Here is a 20,000-nt window from a genome sequence, read left to right as displayed (position 1 = left end):
TACAAAATTGAAAGGAGTGCAGGTGAGAAATGCTTTTAAATTAAGCGAAGAAGAAAGCAGTGAAATACAGTAATCACTTGAACACTATTGATTTGTTTTTCATTCAGTTTGCATCGGCTTTCATTGAGGGCTTTTAGAACACTAGAATAAAACATCACACAAACCTTGAATAGGAAGCGTTTTCGGATTGAACTACGGTAACAAACAAGCTTGGCAACACGCAAGTTTTAAGGAAGCATCAGTTTAATTAATTAGTAAAGGTTTGAAATTATTTAAACAAGATCGTAAAAGATTTGTTTTGAACGGAAAAATTTGTGGCATCACAAAATAAACACATTCGCATCTTGTTACTTTTTCAGCATTGAATTGTGTCTCACGATAATCTCTTTCTTAAAATTGAAAAGGATGTGTTAAAGTGAGAAATTCGTTCTCATTTACTTTTAATTCGGTGACAAGTTGTGACATGGTCGAAGGGAAAGATTATTGTTTTTCATTCAATTTGCTTCGGCTTTCATCGAGCAGTTTTACACAGACTACGGCAAATAAAGCATCATTTTAAAGATTGAATCAACGAACAAGGCAACACACAGATTTGAAGGAAGTGTTGGTTTGATTATCCTCATTTTAACTTGTTTCAATCTATCAAATTCTTACCTGAGATTTAAAAATTATCGCATTACCCGCACCTTCCTATTACCCGCAGCAACCGCGGTTTACTGGAAAATTAACGCATTACCCACGGGTAATCGGCCGGAAATCACGGTAGTCGTTCTGGTGTAAAATGAAGTTAATTTGGGAAGGCAACAACATTTCTTTGAGCTTATCTACTGTGCATTTAGGTGAATTTTTATGTTTTTTACCAAATTAAATTTACAAACAAGAAAAAAATTAATAAATAAATGGTGTTTCATTTCCGGGCTGATAATCTGTTAGGGACTGTTTGGGAATGAGTATGATAATTTGAGGAGGACCAACACGTACCAAAGGCAACCCAGTTTATGGTCAGTGAGCGTCTACTTAACATTGCTTCAACCATTCCTTCTCAGGATAAATGATAACAAAAGAGCCAGTCAGGCTTGCTAGTGTTATTTTATGGCATGAATTTTTTGTGGAGTTTACATTTTGATTGTAAAAGATAGCTGTCCTTGCCTTATCAGTGAAGACACTGTCAGTCTGACATGACATCTTTCCACACTTACCATGCAAACATGAAGCCACATGTGAAGCTATAAATATGTGCCCACAGTATGGCTATAGGATATGTACTTGATGTATGGGGACAATATAGTATTATGACAAAAGCAATGGTAACTTTTAAATTTAAGATTTGTTTCATTTATTTGTTTGAGCTAGATGTTTTCTGTGAATGTTAAAGCTTCCAAGTTGACAAGGGAACTTGGTTTCTGTAAAATGTGGCTTTCATCTGAACTGATCAGCTAATATTTGTTGTGCAGGTATTTTTTCAAACATGCAGGGGGACCCTTCTTGTCTCAGATTAACTGCATGCATGCATTTTTCAATTGCAAGTTTTGTTTTGAGTCTTTCATTTTTTGACACTTTTTTATTGCAATGATTTTTTTTTTAATTTGGATCTTCTATGAATATATGTTGACCATTGTCTCAAGCCATTTTTCATCTAGGATACTGCATATACATGTATGTGTGTTTTAATAATTATTGTAATGCAAGTATTTGTGTTGGATCTTCCATTTTTAGACACTTCTTTATTGCGATAATTTTGGGAACTTCTACAACTTGAAGGCTTGTCCCTATGTTAAGAAACCTAGGAGGAAGATGTCAGATTGCAACCCCAAAAAGGAAATTACATGTAGATCAACACCAGAGAAGAAGCAAGTAACTGACCAAAAACCAGCCAAGTACACTCCACCAACTCATGTCTGTCAGTTTACCCCAGACTTCAGTATACTATCATTTCCCAAGCCAAGGAAAAAGAAAAGACGGCGTGATGATTTTGCTTTTTTGTGTGGTGCTGTTGGTTCTACTTCCTCAAAAAAGGGACCTGGCTCTAAAAAAAGGAAAAAAAAGAAGGTAAACTTGTCTCTTTAGTCATCAATTTGGCCAGTCGTCTCTACAATAATAATGTTTGCATGCAAGCCTCATTAGTTGTACAATTTGTTTCATCTATTATTTGATGCCAGCGGTGTAAAGTTTTAAGGTTTGGTGAAAGTTACATAACCTCTTGCAAGGCTGAGCATGAGACCAGATTTATGTAATTTTGGTTTTTTTTTCTTTTGAGTCCTCTTCAAACTCACTTTATCTTTTTTTTTTTGTATGAGGATATCTTAATCAAAGTCACTTTGCATTTGACATCACATGACAAAAACAAGGTTCAACTAGTAAAGTTGAAACCAAAATCACTGGCTGGTGTGAATTTTACAGACAGCTATGTAATGTTTAAGAAACCAGCAGCAGTGTTTTATCGGGTATAAAACATGAGGCCTTAAGCCAAGTGTTTTTAGACCCAATAAAACACATGCTGGGAGTTGGTTATGCGAAATACACGTAGTAATTAGCAAAATGGTGATTTTGGTCACGTTGCTATTTTCCAAAATGAGGCATTTGCAAGCGTAAATCTCTTCGAATAGGCCAAAATAAGTATTTTTCACAAAATATTAATGTGACCATACAAAATTACCATTTTGCAAAACTATTTCATTTTGTTTTGGAAATAATTAAGTGTAAGCCCTTGGAGTGTTTTTGAACAGTTTCAAGTGTGTCCCTTGGGAATCCCAACAAAGGTTCAAATTGTGAGAGGAAGATATTAGCATTAAAGAAAAACAAGCCCGGTATTATTCTTATTCTATATATAAAGGATTCTAATGAGGAGTGTTTTATTTGGTTTGAAGCTCATGCATGTGACATTAATAGCTTGTTAGGTTCATGAATTATTACTGAGTTTTATAAATACATATAGAGGTCACCAGTTTCCTTTAAATTGTGCCATAAAAATTTTACATATGTAATTTGTATGTTACTTGGTGGGTGATTGGAGGAGATAGAGTGGAAAGCGAGCAAGTTATCTCTATTGCAGTGCTTCATTGTTGAATCGCAGTCAAAAGGGGTAAAAAAATTGAACTGCAGCTTATGCTTGGAATGTCATCAAACCCAATCAACTGGTAAGGTCACAGGGCTCTTCACCTTAAAAACATTACTTTTGTAATATAAGCCTTAGGGTATTGCAAGATTACTTAAACTGGCAAGTTGGAGAGCAACACTAGCTAACATTAAATATCTTGGTTATCTTGACATGCCATGCATTTCGTTTTCAAGAAAAGTTTTAGTGTACACTTTTGGGCTATTGTTGTGTTTACTGTGGCAACATAAAGGGATGAAACTTGGGTGCCTCAGTCAGAGGTATCCACGGGTCAATCTACATGTACTGTGTGTCAGTGTGGCTTGCCCCTTAATACATGTATCTGGCCAATTTTTGCAACCCAAAGCTGTGACCAAGCGGCAAGTACAGGATGGTACTTGTGCGAGCGTGCACTTGTCCATGTACATGTACATTTACTTGCCTGTAAACATAAGAGTAGAAACTTACAAATATACCAGTAAGCTTATAATGGTTGACTTCTTAAATTGTGACTCCATGAAATATGATAGTTTGCAACTACCTCTTTTTTTTGGTTTGATATTTAGGCATCAAAGCTTGAGTGTCATAAAAGTGAGTCATTTCAGTTTGGTCTTCTGCACCCAGCAAGTAAATGCACATTTCCAGATGTAGAAGATACCTCAGACTCAGTTTTAGAGGCCAGCCAGGTCGTGCATGGAACTGAGAATGAAGTAAAACAAGTAGAAGAGCAGTCCTCAGCGTTGAAAGTGCCACAGGAAAATCACCCTGATGATACGTCTGTAAGCCCCAAGGGGTAAGACAAGAAATTATGCATTTGAAAACAACTGTTGTTTACAGCTTACTTGCTCAGACTTTTAATAATGGTTGCTATAAACATTCTAACCCCCTCCCCCCTCATCCCCCCTCCACCCCATGCAGCAATTCGTAATTTTGTATTGCAGCAATTTTTCAGAAATTAACCCTTTTCACCCCTGAGTTGGCCCACATTCACGAGTAACATAGTTGTCATCCCTAAAGGGGGCAGTTTGTGAGTGGACGTAAATGTTTTTAACCATTTCACTCCTGAACTGCCCTGCAACAAAGAATAAAACTGTCTGGTGCTAGACAGAGTAGTTTCTGTAAATGCTGTAAATGTCTCTTTAAGGAATAACGGGATAATAATAATTAGTACATAAGGCCGAGAAAATTATTGCAAGTCACATTTTTGGGAGGTAGGTGCTCAAAGTAGCATTTAATGCATAACTTGGCTACTCAGCTGTAGCTGGGTCATATACCTTATAGTCTTGTCATAAGGTGCTATACCATGAAATTTCTGAGAATTGTTGTTTTTTTTTTTTTGCATAAATATAAGCAGGACCTAGAGTATTGATTTGTAAAAGATTTAAGTGCGTTCAATTTTCGAGGAGTCCTAGAATGTTCGCAGTCCTCAGTCAATCAGTCAAGCGGGTGGCTTACAAGGGACTGCTAAAAAGCACATTTGCAGGGTCACGGCGATACTTGAACATGAAAACTTTACTTTAACTTTACTTTGCTCTTCTCAAATTTTATACTGAAAATATTGGCTAAAGAGTCAACATTTTACGGAGCTACAACTCAAACAGTGTTTGTCCGATTAAGCTCTCATTTTCCAGACTATTTTAACACGGTTGGTTGTACAAAATGGTTGCGGCGTTTTTCAATTGTTTGTCGTGTTTTAATTTTATACCATACTTTGTCTAAATTCCCGTTGAAAAACACTATTTTCAACTTTGATGGAACCCAACAAATGCAAAATGTAATATCACAAAAATCACTGGCACCGTTTGGTTGACAATTTATCTCAAAACCGATTGCTTTAAAAAAAGATTCAGAAAAAAAAAATCAGCGGTAGCTTGAACCTTTAGAACAGGTCTACCTGTGTTTGGTTTGAGAACCAAACATAGCAAAAATTACGTTCAAACAAAAGAATACCTTTTTGGATTCAAAACCACGTTCAAGAAGCATTAACATGACATTTATTTCATTCTTTTCGCATAAATACTGGCAAAATAAGAATGTTTTTAAGAAACTGACACCTCGACCCTATGAGGAGACCTTAAGAGGAAGGAGTTGAACAAATGAAAACCAGAACAGCAACAACAACAACAACAACAACAACAATAATAATAATAGTAATAATAATAATAATAATTCTTGACTTCCTATGAAAAGAGCAACCTGCAAGGAGATGGTACTCAAACTCTGCAGGCGTAAAAACTGCTTAGCCTTGGCCCCTTACCTGGGACTTAGAGGATTAGGGTGGTCCCAATGACTGCAGAGGCCTGCATCCGGAACCTCCCCATACCACACATAAGCACACTTCACACAATACTTCCGACAAAGCTCTCCGTACACCCTCAAACCCATCTGATCATTTCCCCACTGATACTCCCCAACCAGTACAACCACTCGCCACATGCCCAACTGACTCCACTTCCTTGCCAAACACTCTACACTTTGGATCTACATCATCCTTCTCAATGGTGGCCCAAAAAAACCTTGCACTCAAAGCCTGCACCTGAGCAACAAAAGCATACCCCTCCATGCTCTTCCCCAAATCCCAACTCTAAGCCACTGCCACAACCTCTGATCAACCACTTCACTGACATCTCTCAAACTTCCCATACAACTACTTCTCCTAAAACGTCTCCTTCCTTGCCTTTTCCACCTTTTTCTTGCATGTACTCATTCTTTATTTCTCCCACCTGCATCGTCTCTCCAACAACTTTCAATATCCACGTGTCACTCAACCTTGACATACCCAAGCAGACCAAGTTCTTCCTCCTTCAGACAATTATACACACTGATCAATTCCCACTTGCCACCCTTCGTCTTCATTTACAACCTCACAAAACTCCCATTCTTATGGCATGCTCCAAACATCATCAACCCTTCCTCGTATTTGCATCCATCGCTCCCAGTTTGCGATCTTTCCAATCCAAATTCCTTGCACTGTATCTAACCACACCTGTAGCCCATGCATTTATTGCCCAAATCAAATTCCCACCATACAACTTTGACATTGCCACAAGTTTCATCTTCCTCCAGTACTCCTGCTTGACCTTCTTCTTCATTTACTTTTGCATAATATCACACCCTAGTAGTTGTACCCATTCTCGTCAACCGCACCCATCACCATTCTTTTGAGGAAGTACTCTGGAAAACGTGCTTGTTTGCTTATAGCATAAATATTTTTTTAGTGGTTAGGTGCACTTTAAACCCACTAAACTGCCTCCCCGAAACCAGTTACCAGCGATATCGGCTACAAACACAAGCCATATAATAGTAGGCATCAATTGCCAACCTTGAGATTCCCATTCTCACAAAAAGTACATAATCAGAGTTGAGTGAGAACACTTTTTGACAAACTATTTGTGGCAAAAACATTTATTACGGTTATGAGAAATCGTGGATCTTTTTCATTTTCACACAGGGCAAAAATACAGGTGATCATTGACCATACCTACCTTGGTCCACTGTGCTTGCAGTTTAGCACCTACCCATCAGTTGCTGATTTAAAGAATGAGTTAATGGAACGAACTGGGCTTCCAGTCAGAGACCAGTGCTTGTACCTTAATGGCAAGAAGGTAACTAGTAAATTATAATAATAATAATAATAATAATAATAATAATAATAATAATAATAATGATAATAAGCACCCTTTGGACCATTGGAAATGGAGCGTTCTGATTGGTGCATTCAGATTTGCACGCCAAAAAAAAAAGCGTTGTGATTGGTTGGGAGGGAATTCAAGATGGCAGTCGGTTAGAGTTAGGGTGAGCAGGACAGGTCATCTCACGGGCATGAGATGACGTCATCAAATTCAAGATGACTGACAGAAAGAAAGACAAACTGGAATTAGAATGGGAAAAAATGTGTTAATGGCAAAAATCTTATAATTTTACAAATGGGAGCCTTTGAGGCAACCCAGTGCTGACCTCATCCCAGTCTGTTCTCATAACCATTCATGTGTCTCAGTTGGTTCGACCTCCATGACCTCCAATGTACTGCATTTTTCTACATTTCAAAAGCCTCTTAACAAATATCTGTTATCCCTTTCGAGTCGTTCCATCCTTCTAGCAATAAGAAAGCCTTTATTAAGGGGGAATTAATGAGGTATGCTAGAAATAGTTCTTCCTTTGTGCCCTTTGCTGAGACTAGGGAGAAGTTTTGGAAACGTCTACAGGTGAGGGGGTATCCCTTCAGATTTTTGCTCCACTGTTTCGTGCAATATGCTGCAGTGATAGGACAGGATAGCTTCGTAGAAAGCCCTACAGTAGGTCTGGCAGTAACAAGACAATTGTCTTTAAAACCACTTTCAACTGTAGTCTTGCACTTATCACACGCGTTATTAGCCAGATACTACCAGATTTGGATTACACTGTTTGTTACAAATCTACTGTAACTTTATCCAATCGATGTAAATGAGAAAAACAATTTTTTGGGGCCCACACTTTTAGCTTAAACTGTGGGCCCCAAAATTATGTAAGGCACAAAATATGTCACTCCTGGCGCACCTTTCCGCCTGTTTCCTACATGCAAATCTGCTGCAGATCCCTTGTGTTGTATTGTAAAACATCCCTGACGAAGTGTGCGTTAGTCACATGAAACGCAAAGCATAAAATAAAGCGTTTTACAACTCTTAGAGTTCACAGACGTGCTGCTCACTAGTACAATCTTAAACATTTTTTTAAATTTTAAAAATTAAAAAAAAAATACTTTCTCGGTGGTTTTGGTAGCGTACAAAGGTATCAGGGAGGTCAGTTGCATGCTTGTGCAGCTGCCATGTGATATTAAGGAGGCAAGACATTCAATGCAATTTCAACCTCTTTGCTTTCGAACCATAGTTGTTTTACTAATATGCTATCTCTTTAAAGACAGTTGTATCTTTGTCTTCATAGCGATATTTTATTTTAAAAAGTTCAAATATTTTGCAGTCTTAATCGTTTTATGATGGCTGTTAGAGTGGTAACCATTACAAACAAATTCGCATTTATAATTCACATAATTGTTCAGATATACTGTTAACCTATTCATGCCCAAAAAAGGACAAGACGTAATTTTAGATGTAGTAACTTTGAATAAACTTTTGAAAATAAGAAAATTTAATTCAGCTTCTGAATTGCTTAACGAAGGCTTACATCAACTTCCACTGCACATCACTTTATTTCGAGAGAATTTCAGGGCCATTGAAAGCATTATGAAGAGGTTTTGATGCCAAATCTCGTGGAAGTGAGTTAATTTTGACTGCATTTATTCATTCATTGCAGACAGTAGCTGTACTTTCTGGCATAAGCTGAATTACATTAAGACTGAAAAAGTATGATCATATTTTGGAGAGCCGAAGATCTGATATTTGATGGTTCAGTGTTTTAATTTTTACATGTATGAATGGATTGGCCCCGGAGTACTTATCTAACTATTTTATTGAACGCTTTGTTATTCATGGCAGGAAAACTAGGGGATCTGGAAGCATTAACATTCCTGGTTGTAGGTTGTCAATGGGGCAACGGGCTTTTTATCATCAGGGAATCAATCAATGGAATAGTCTTGCTGGAGATCTCAAGTTGAAAGACATAAACAGTTTTAAGCGAGGCCTTTTGAATGTATTTTATATTAGAACAAATTAATTTTGTAGTATAAAGTACAGTAAAAACCCGCATAAAAGAACTAGTGGATTAAGAGCCTCCAGGCTGAAAAACAACACCTTATATAAGAACCAATTCAGGCTGATAAATTCAACCGGGCAGCAGTTAGATTAAAAATTACTGAGTCAGGATGACCATGTTTTTTTAAAAAAAAGAAATTTTTGAATTGGGATTTTAGTACTCTTTGTCCTTTAATTTTTAGAGCACAGTGAAAGTGAAACACAGCAAGTAATCTCTGCAAAATTACAAATGCATAAATCAAATTGGTTTTCTTGACAATACTGTTGTGTTGTGTGTCAGTTTGGGAATACAGTGTATAATTTTTAGACAGAATTTAACAACATGTTAAGAACAGCTTCAGGCTGATTTTTTTACTAAGTATCCAATAAATAACATCGGCATCAGGTAAGCGGGTCTTAACTGTACTGTGTGTGATGTAATTAGTTGGTGAAGGACAAGTTTTTCTTGGTAACAAGTTTTAACGCTCGTTTCTATGAAGGGTGCATGCCATCTTGTCTGTTAGATATGAAGTAAGACATTGGATTGTGGAGCAGAGCTGTTGTTGGCTTTTTTAAGAGGATAGAATTCAAGGAAAGTTTCCTATTTTGTGATGAGAATTCCAATTTTTTTTCCTATTTTTTGGCCACTGCCTTCCCTATTTTCCAATCTTCTGAGTGTCATTTGTCACTTGATAACTTGAGAATGGGATCTTATAATTCTTATTGCTTTCTTATTGCTTATTGCTTTCTTCTGGATAACAAAATTAATAATGCTGTTGGAAACGAGAGAAATGTTTAGCCCCAAATATGAACACCATAGATAACAAAAGGATAAATAAGAGAGTAGTAGAGCATAATGATTGACAAAATGTCTTACTTTTGACAAGATACACACGGTCTTGGATAGTTTGAGACAATTAGAATGCTCCATTTCCAACGGTGCAAAGGGTGCTTCGTGAGCTCGTACCACTACTGGCCGCGCTGACAAAAGACTTCCAATTTTCTGACATTGCAAAACCTCTGATTCACATTCTACATTTTACATGTTAATTTTTAGACTATTCATTTCTATCCTGATTTAAGTGGCCTGCTTTCCACATTTCTCTTTTTTCAAAGATAATAATAAGAACAATAATAATACCGTATTAATAAAAGTAATAGTAATAATAATGATAATGATAATGATATATGTGGAGGTACGTGGTATGAGCACTCCCCAGAACCAGTGGTGGAAAACACGAATGTAAAGATTCTGTGGGATTTCACTGTCCAGACTGACAAGAAGACACCACACAACACACCCGACATTGTAGTTGTTGAGAAGACCAACAAGATATGCCATATTATTAACGTAGCGTGCCCAGGTGATTGCAGAATCGCTCTGAAGGAGAACGAAAAAGTCAACAAATACCTGGACGTAGCAATTGAGATCAAAACCCTCTGGCACGTGAAGAAAGTTGTAATCACCCCGATTGTCATGGGGCATTGGGGAGCTTCACAGCCAAGCTGGAAAAGTATTTGGCAGGTATCCACGTTGGGCGTAAGGCCCATACGATGCAGAAGACCGTTTTATTAGGATCAGCAAGGATCCTAAGAAGAGTTCTGGAATGCTGAGGCGGCTTGTTGTTGCTAGTACCAGAACCCCCAACCGAACATTGCTGCGATAGTTGTTAATGATAATGATAATGATAATGATAATGATAATGATAATGATAATAATGATAATGATAATGATAACAATAATATCTGACTTGCTAATCTCTCTTTGGTCACGGGAAGCACGAGTGTCAGCACATGGCCATCCTTACTCTCCCCTCTCCATTCCTTCCCCCATTCCTTTTCCAATGAGATTCCCTCACATTTTCACCTGTCTACCATATTTTGTTGTTCCTAATGGCCCTCAGGTATTGCTTCAGAATGTTATTAGACTTATGACTCAGTGGAATCTACGCTTTGTCCATGACCCGCAATCTTGGACAAAACTGTTGAGAAAAATTCTAGCTATAAGCATCATTTGGCACGCACTCACAAAATATATGAGTCCTTCCCCTCCAATGTTGATAATGTGATGCAAAATACCGCTAGCCTTTCGTCGTTTTTTAAAACAACATTGGAATGGGGGGAGGGGAGAAAGTAGGAAGAATTTAATCTTTATCACACAGACAAATTAGAGCGTCACATTTTCCCAACATTGTCCAAGATTGCGGGTGCTAGGTGAAAAAAATTATTTTTTTCTACAGCTCCTTAGCAGTCAAGACACCAGGCTTCTTTTTGAAGACAATCTAGAGAGTCTAACTTTAATGCTGTCAATTGGTTCACTAAAGGGTGGAGGTAAGAGAGTCTGATTTTAGTCCTGTCATTGAATAAGTTCACAAAAGGGATGAGGTAAGCGTTCAGCAGGAAATTGTGACGATTTATTCCTCAATATGCATGAGGCGAAGAGGCTCGCAGGATGCCATTCAGAACTGACCAAGCAGGATCTTTTTTAGTGTCACTAACAACAGTCCTCAGGACTACTGTTAACCAAGTGGATCCTACTTCATCAAGTCTCGACCAGGATCTGTTTGCTTCCTGCATGACCTCTCATGAAATAAGATTGAAAATATTACTTTGGTCATGAGTCTCACATTTGAAGAATACTATTTCAGATCCCAAAGGATTTTTTCCGTGTGGGGAAAAGGTTGCCACTTGCCTTAAATATGTGTTTTTTTTCCTCTCGAATTTAAGTGCCCCCAAAAGAAGAGGCCGCTAGCGGCAAACATGGCTCAGTTCCACCTGACTCGCTGGAAGGTACAGTGTTTATTGATCTAAGCTTTAAATATGATAAGCATATTAGAATTTACTGTGGAAAACAACCCAAATGGATTTAGGTATTAACCCTTCTAACACTTTGTGCCATGCCAGCTTTCTACCTCGTTGGGCACCACTTACAAGTAATACCATTTCCCATTCAGGTTGCCATAAATCCATGCTTTCTTTTGTTTCTTAATTTAAGTACTCCCAAAAGGAGACTCCGCTGAAGGCGAAGAAGGCTCAGTTCCGCCTGACTCGCAGGAAGGTACGGTTTTATTCATTTAAGCTTTAAATATGATAAGCATATTAGAATTTACTGTGGAAAATAACTCAATTGATTAACCCTTCCAACACTTTGGTGCCATGCCAGCTTGCTACCTCGTTGGGCACCACTTATACAATACAATACAGTACATACTTAATTGACTGCTCCCCATAGGGGCTTTTCAGGGCCAATGAAACACAATCAACGAAACAACACAACACAACAACAACAACTGTTAAGAATCCCAACTGGCCGGAGGCAAACCAGTTGGCTATTTACAAGTGCAGCTGGGAAGTTGAACCAGGGACTGACTACCTGGAACAAATTCAGCGAGTGGTCAGAGCGGGTCTTGAACCCGGGATCTCCGGATCTCAAGGCAAGCGCCCTCACCACTGGGCCACACTGCCCAGTGTATTACTTACAAGTAATACCATCACCCGTTCAGGTTGCCATAAATCTATGCTTGCTTTTCTTTCTTAATTTAAGTTCTCCCAAAAGGAGACGCCGCTGAAGGCAAAGAAGGCTCAGTTCCGACTGACTTGCATGAAGGTAAGATGTTCATTCATTTAAGCTACAAATATCAGGGTAAGCTCTACTGTTTTGCAATAACCAAGTAAAGCGAAGTGGAATTTGTATAGGTGATCACATGATTTCGATTGCAATTTGGAATAAATGAGCACGACTCAGACTAACAAAATTGCACGAGCCCGCAGAGCAAGTGCAATGTGTGGTCTTTTTGCTCATTTATTCCAAATTGTACGAGAAAAATCATTTTTGACCTTTGATCTTAACAGATCGCTGAGGTCTCGATGTTTTGCTAGTGTTAAGAGTGAAAGTACAAGTTTTGCATCGTGAGCGCGCTCGACCGATCGTGAGCGAGTAATGTTGCTCTCTTCATAAGCAAAATTAAGAAAAAATGCCCTCTTCATTGACCAATCAGCATTCAGTAATTTTGCCCCCTATGTTATTAGCTAAAATAAATGGCATTGTTGATCTTGGCATTAAAACTTCATGATGATTGATAAAAGTTAAAACATAGTTTGATGCCATCCTGCTACCTCTTTTGGCATCTTTCATCAGTAATTCTACTCCCTATTTAGTAATTCCAAAAGTTAATGCATTAGTCATCGCCTGTCATGAATGCGAAGACGTTTATGCAGGTTATTTCGTGTCAATTGTCGACAACTTTGAAAGGTGAAATTCCTCTTTTCGCATCAAAACATTTGTAAGGGGAGTTATCATCCCTTTATTGGCGACGAAGTGGTCATAGATGAAAGCATTTCCTTTTTCACTTTTATTTCAGTACTGTCGCCAATGCAGACATGGGATGTTGAAGAGACAGCTGCCTGGTTAGGTCAAATTGGACTGGATAAGAAGTATATCGACGTTTGCCAGAAGGAACATGTAAATGGGCGGGCTCTGTTGTTGCTTGCAAGTAAAAGTCCAGAACAACTCGTAGCGTTGCTGAAGTTAAAAATGGGCCCGGAGAACAGACTTTTGAAGAACCTTCAACCACATTTGAAGCTGTTCAAGTTCTACAAACCCCAAGCAGCGGGAAACTCTGCTAAAACGTTTGATGAGTGGACAGCTGAGGAACTGTGCAGTTGGTTCAAGGAATTAGGTATCCCTAAAGATGCTGTAAAAGTGATAGAAGAAGAGGAAATTGTTGGGGCCGACCTTACGTCTTTAATAAAAGAAGAAAGATTAAAAGAGAAATTACAGTTGAAAGCGGGTTTATGGGTTGTTCTTGAACACGAAGTTTTTTTGCGTTCGGAGAAAGCTAGCTCGTCCATATCAGAAGATGATACCAAAGAAACAGATGGCTCGAGCAATCCACCAGAGGAGTCGAAACAACCACTTCCGGCGATTGATCCCTCTGAGAAGAGTACTTTTGAAGTATCCAAGAACGTTACTTTAACAATGGAAGAGAAACGGCTGTTGTTGTTGCAAAAACACTTTGGAATGGACATTCAAGTTTCAACTGGTTCTTCAAACACCAAAGAATGTGTGGTGAGATCAGTTTTTGTTAAGCGGGGTGGAGGAGCCAATGAGCTTGAATCATTGCTGAACTTCATCGGGGTTACAAAAGATGAGTTGCCAAAGGACAAACTAAAGAAACTCTGGGGAAAAATTAGGGAAAAGACGGCTGACTGGCTGAAGCTGCTACCTGAGAGCCATTTGCGTTTATTTAAGCAGAACGAAGGCTTTGAATCATTTGTACATTTACCCACAAGAACAGAAGTGTCGCTACGGGATGGAGTGGTTAATCAGATATTCCTCGGTTCACTTAAAGACGATGAGTACGAGCGGAATATGCTGGTGGTGTTGGTAGATAAGCAGCTGTTTGAGGACAAGAAATCGTCAACTTACAAATTTAGCTTCGACAAAAAAGCAAAATGCTTCTACGACATAAATGTCAAGGAGTGCAAGTATCATGCATCGTTTGATCCGAACAGTGGAAGTCAAGATCTTAAGTGGAGTAAACATTTCAGATCCTTAAGGAGCAATGTTAACGACGCTTCCATGAACCTTTTGGATCTGCCCCTAAGTGAGAAAAAATCCTCGCCGGCTCGCTATGCACTACGTCGTCAGATTCCAAGGCTCTTCAATGCGGAGTGTGCCGGTAATTATTACCAGGAAGGTTGTTTTTTGGACACTTGGGAATCGGGCCTTAAAGACCTCATAAGACCGGCCCACGAATTCAAAATTCTTCGAACGGCTGGTGAAATATCTGAAGGTACCATCCTCAACAAATTCTTGTTCGAGACCTTAAGATTTGCTTGTGGTTGCCTCAATAAAAGAACCAATGGGACCATACACTTTGGAGTAGCCGATGAGATCGAGCAACAAGCTTGTGGTCACCAGGCTAGAGAAATTGTTGGTTGCTCAGTGAATGAGAAGCCTAGTTACACCGAGAAATTAACGGAATTCATAGATAAATGCTTTGTTGGTGATAGCCGAAGCAATGTTAAAAATTGCGTCCGACCCCCGGTTTTCATTCCAGTTCTTGGAGAAGCTGGGAAACAACCCTCTGCTAAAGTGGTGATTGAGGTGGACATTGAGCCCAGGTATTCCCTATGTTCCGGTGAGATATTCAAAGTTGATTTTAAGAGCCTCGATAAGGGGAAGAGGGAAGGTGCAGTCGTATTCATCAGAGATGGGTCACAAACTCGGGCAATTGTTGAAGTGCAAGACATGGAAGATCATATGAAAAATCTCTCCAGGCTTGATGAAGATCGGAAGAAGCGGGAAGAAGAACTCAACTTGGGCAGTGGTTTGGGAGAGCGTGGTTCTTTAGGGCAAAAGCATCTTCATGATAAACTTCGAGTGCTACTCTGTGCAAACAAGAACGTTTTAGATTCCTCAGTGTATCCTATTTTAGTTTTAAGTAAACCAGAGCATAAGAGTCGAGAATATCTTAGTACAACATTGAGCTTTGTACAGCACATCAACTGGGAAGTTGTTATTGATTTTGATGATGAAGCTTCCGATTGCAATGGCGTTTGTAGTGTATTCAAAGCTGGTCCAACTCAGTGTGATATACATGAGGCAGAAGATTATGATGGAGATGAGAATTTAATTGAGAGCATAGACATCAGGACCCACTGGATATTTGGAAATGGGTACGTTAAGCTTGACAAAGAAGCAGTTGGATTTAAACAGTGGAATAACTCAAGACGGAAAAGAGGACTTAGCCTTGTAATCCAGTCTGTAGCAAAGAAGATCCCACACGCAAGGGCAGTGGTGTTGTTTTTGCTTTTTTCGAAAGATTACCTAGCAATGACAGATATATTTAAAGATTTCTGCACCTACCTAGATGGCCCTAATCAGTTAGTCTACGTTGCCGAAAACGCTGAGATTGTTCAGGACTGGGAAGCCAAACTTACAAGCACTTGCCTGGAGAAACACGAACTTAAGGAGAGAGGTGTTATCGGAATGTCGTGGAGCGAATTTCATGAGTGCATGCAGCAAATGGTCAGCGGAATCGATCACCAACAAGGTTACGTCACAATGGTTTCTGGCAGCCCGTACCCTTTAAAAAATGTGTGTTTTAGTAATATCGAAATCGTCAGTGCTACTGAGTGTGATGAATTACTCGCTTTAAGTCCTAAAGAACGACTGGAAATGTCAGCGAAGGTGGAGAAAGATTTCTACAGAGGGTACACCGTAACGTGGAAAAATTTTTGGTTCACGGATAAGCAGAAAAATCATGTTCTGCGGCGAGCTAATTACTTAAATCTGAAAACCTTAATTGAAAAATTACACTCCCGTGGGTTAGAGGGAAAAGTTCATACAGTCACCATATATCACCACATTGGAGCGGGAGCCAGTACAATGGCAAGACAAGCTCTGTGGGATTTTCGACACAATGACAAATTTCCCTTCCGTTGTGCAGTGGTAACGAAAATAGACGACTCTACTTGTAAAGAACTTTTGCTTCTAGCAAACGTAGGCTACGACGACGACAGCAAATCTTCTCTTCGGCCCCCTGTGCTGGCACTGGTGGAGAATACTGATGATTTCTTGTTTCGGGAATTTCTGTCGCAAGTCAGAGAACATGCCTTCAAGCGTCCACGAACTGAATCACCGTTTTGTGTGCTTCTTTATTGCAAAGAAACACAGAAACCATACGATCATCATTTAAAAGAAAAGGAAACAAGTGTTTATCTTGAGCAGTGCCTTAGCAAAGAAGAAGTTGAATGGTTTAAAGACAAGTACACAGACATGAATAGAGAGTTTCACGACAAGGATCCAGAGCATGATTTTGAAACGTATGCTAACGACAAGTTGATTTCTTTTATGATAATGAAAGAGAATTTCAATCCAAATTACGCATTAAGCGTAGTGGAGAGAAATTTGAGCCAAGTGACAAGTGACGAATGGACATTGCTGAAGTATACCTCCCTTCTTAGTTTATACAACCCTTATCCTGTGTTTGCTTCATGCTTTGACACAGTCATGCTCTCTGTGAGCCTTCTGCGAAGAAGAATCTACAGGAATTGGGTGGAGGATCTTACGCCTTCGGCTCGTATCTTTTTGCGTGAAGTTGACTGTAGCACTCATTATGGAACAGGAATCGCCATTGCTATTGTGCACCCAATCATTGCCAATACATTACTCGACAAGATGGCAGAAAAAGAAGACAAGGCTATAAGTCAACTAGTTTTGGACTTTCTGAAGTCTTCTCTTTTAGTAAATCGAGGGAAGTCATTTACTTCAACCTATCTGTATGATGGTGCAAATAGAATGCTGAAACGTCGGAAAAAAATAGAATATGGGGACGATCAGGACACGAAATTTTCACCACTGATTGAAAAGATATTGTATGTTAAAGAGACGGAAAAAGGGGGAAAAGTACCAACAGAAGAGAGTATTAATCAAGCCGCAGAAGTTCTGAGAGTAGGGTTGGAAAAATTTGAAGATCCCACGCTCGCACAGCAAATGGCCAGAGTGTTTTACATCAATGCGAAAACCTTTTCTGAATCTACCATTGACTCTTGCTTTACTAAGGCGCTTGAGTATTGCAAAATAGCAATTAATATGAGTCCAAATAATTCTTTCCTTTTTGACACTATGGGTCGCATCTACGAGAAACAAATGACAATGTTATTTGACCCTGTTCTCAAAGAATACCACATTTTAGGAATCGAAGAAGTTACTGCAGTGCTTAAGCTTGCTTTTGAGGCAATCGAGTGGTTTCAGAAGTCATTCGCCGCATCATCAGATTTTCAGAGCAACAGTGGTCTCCGTGGGGAACTTTTTGTTATGTTTTACTTACTAGATGTTATGCGATGTGCAAGAATCTTTCGGGGTCAAGACGGCCGAAAGAAGTTACAACAGTATCTGGCTTATTGCCAGGTAATACCGGTTGAAGTTGAAGACTGTTGGAGCAAGTTCCATGATGGTATGAAAGATCTTAGAAACCGATTCTGCCATTGTATGGAAGGATTAACGGAAGACTTTACTGTCTTCAAAGGGAATAGGGTAGAAGAGAAAATGGTTCCATCACAAATCGGTAAATATAAGGAGAAATATTTTAGTTATTTTGGTGAAGGTGATATAAAATGGAACACTGAAAGCCCCGAGGAGAGGTGGCATCTCAGATGGTATGAGATAAATCAGTTTCTTGCCGGTGGTATTTTCTCAACCGTGTTCTCGCTTCTTTGGGTCGAAGGACCACCTAGAAAAACTCTCAAGAAAATTAGAGATTTAGCGTATCTTAACTATCAAGAGCTCGTCCAAGAATGCTACAATGACTTACTTCTCATTGTTTCAACAAGTATGGCGCTTCATTCTCCGCACCGATGGAATTCAAAGTGGGACGTTCCTCAAGAGGAAGAGGAGTACACAGAGAAGAGGAGTACAGAGGAGTACAGAGAGATGTACAAATTTGTAGACAAGTTGTTTGCCATTGAACAGGGCGATGAACAGCACAAGAGGATTTATGCACATTTGCTGAAGGTGATGTTCCTTTGGCCACGAAAAGATCTGGAGTTGAACAACTATCATGTGCAAGATTTTTATGATTCTTTGCAAAAGCTCAAAGAAAGGTGGGGAAGAAAATCCAAAGAGCACTATGATATAGATAAAGCGCGTAAAGAGAAAGTGTATAAGAACATGTCATTTAAGTCGCAAACAAGGCAATATACTACTCTCTTTTATTTGGGAAAAGGATCTGGACTAGATGTCTTTGTTCACCTAAACGAACTAACCGAAAGGGAAAATCTTGACTGGGAAAATTCCCAAACAAAGCGAAGACTCAAGCGTCTTACAGGATTGATTGAAAGTAAAAATGTCATCAGAGTTCTAAATCCCCTAGACGCAGAAAGATCAATTGACATTTATTATTCGCCATTTCGTGAGGGGGGTTTCTCAAAAGAAGAAGTCTCGTTTTACTTGGGCTTCAGCTGGGCCAATCTCATTGCTGTTGATGTCAAGTATACCCAAAGACATCACAGGAAGCAGTCATTGAGACAGGCTGATTTACAGTTGGACAATCCAGTAAAGTTACCCAAATATGATGTCGTCCCGTACGACGAATATTCCTCGAGGTTGGTAAAATTGAGGAAAAAGCTCAAAGATATTGAGGCGTTAAAAAAACTCCAGGACGAAGGTCGAGAACTAGAGAAAAACCAGGTAAATGTCAGCATGTTTGTTAGGTCGGTTGCTTGGGATAAGTTGTTGTAGCTCCATCGTCAGATTTGGCCACTATAAGATCTGTTTATGCGATATCTTTAATTTTAAAAACTGGATCATTGGATAATGCAATTTGAGAGTTTTGATTGGCTAAGCCATCATGGGTTATGAGCCATTATACCATGATCTACACACACGGCAAGCATACGCGTGATTTTGGGGGCGTTTATAATATTGAACAATTATTCCACTCGCGCTTGCTGGATATGAGATGATTATAGCCTACTCGGCTATCATCTCATATCCAACGCGCGCTCGTGGAATAATTGTTAAATATTATATACTAAAACAGTGGATAGCGTTTAACGCGCACGCTGATTGGCTACTCAAACTCCGGATATATTTTGTTAGTATATACTCATTCAGTGATCTTGGTGTTTCAAGCAATCTGATTGGTTCGCTATCTCGAGTAATTGAGCATTATTCACTCCCTACGGAGTGAATAATGCGTGATCCAAAACAAAAAGGCCGGCGTAAACTCGCCAGCATTTCTGAATCGGAAATGTTGAGAATACAAGATGATGCTGTGCTACAGAATACAAAGAGGGCCACAAAAAGGTAAGAGAAGAGTTCATACTTTTGCCAACCAGTGTGTTGACGTTGTCTTTCCAGATAATTATTGCTGAAAATTAAACAATCTTCACGCCAACAATTTTTTTCACTCGGAGTAATTAAAAACTTTTGCGCATGCTTTGTGCCGCTTGGACGTTTTCCACGCGTGAATTGAGATGTCAAGTAAAGTGGCCTTGTGATAAAAAAAACCACTTCCTTTTTTCCTTCAGATTTTGAAAGTGTGTTTGCTTAACACCTGACTGGCAAAATTTTGAGCTTTGATTTTTATCCAAAGGCCGTTTACTTTGAGTGTAAGTTTTGGATTTCACGGTCCGCCATTACTCACGTTCAAAACTGACCGATTGGACCTCAGACGGTTGGATCCAGGGAAAAGTGACGCCAGAGGCTCACTAGCTTAAAATTTCAGCGTGTG

At 39.2% G+C, this 20,000-nt stretch overlaps 1 protein-coding gene across 1 annotated transcript in view; it reads left to right on the top strand.

Moving 5' to 3' along the window:
- Positions 1-20,000, top strand: part of LOC137996826 (sterile alpha motif domain-containing protein 9-like) — a 30,381-nt gene that overhangs the window by 8,755 nt on the left and 1,626 nt on the right. Inside the window, exons 5-12 of the mRNA XM_068842419.1 lie at positions 1,717-2,049; positions 3,661-3,887; positions 6,546-6,699; positions 11,001-11,091; positions 11,488-11,550; positions 11,756-11,818; positions 12,305-12,367; positions 13,122-18,955. Coding sequence (XP_068698520.1) covers positions 1,717-2,049; positions 3,661-3,887; positions 6,546-6,699; positions 11,001-11,091; positions 11,488-11,550; positions 11,756-11,818; positions 12,305-12,367; positions 13,122-18,955 — 6,828 coding nt within the window. The remainder of the gene's footprint in view (positions 1-1,716; positions 2,050-3,660; positions 3,888-6,545; positions 6,700-11,000; positions 11,092-11,487; positions 11,551-11,755; positions 11,819-12,304; positions 12,368-13,121; positions 18,956-20,000) is intronic.

This window comes from Montipora foliosa, chromosome 3 (assembly GCF_036669935.1).
Source record: "Montipora foliosa isolate CH-2021 chromosome 3, ASM3666993v2, whole genome shotgun sequence".
Lineage (NCBI taxonomy): Eukaryota > Metazoa > Cnidaria > Anthozoa > Scleractinia > Acroporidae > Montipora > Montipora foliosa.
The sequence above is the reverse complement of the archived record's forward strand: the minus strand, read 5'-3'. Positions and strand labels throughout refer to the sequence as shown.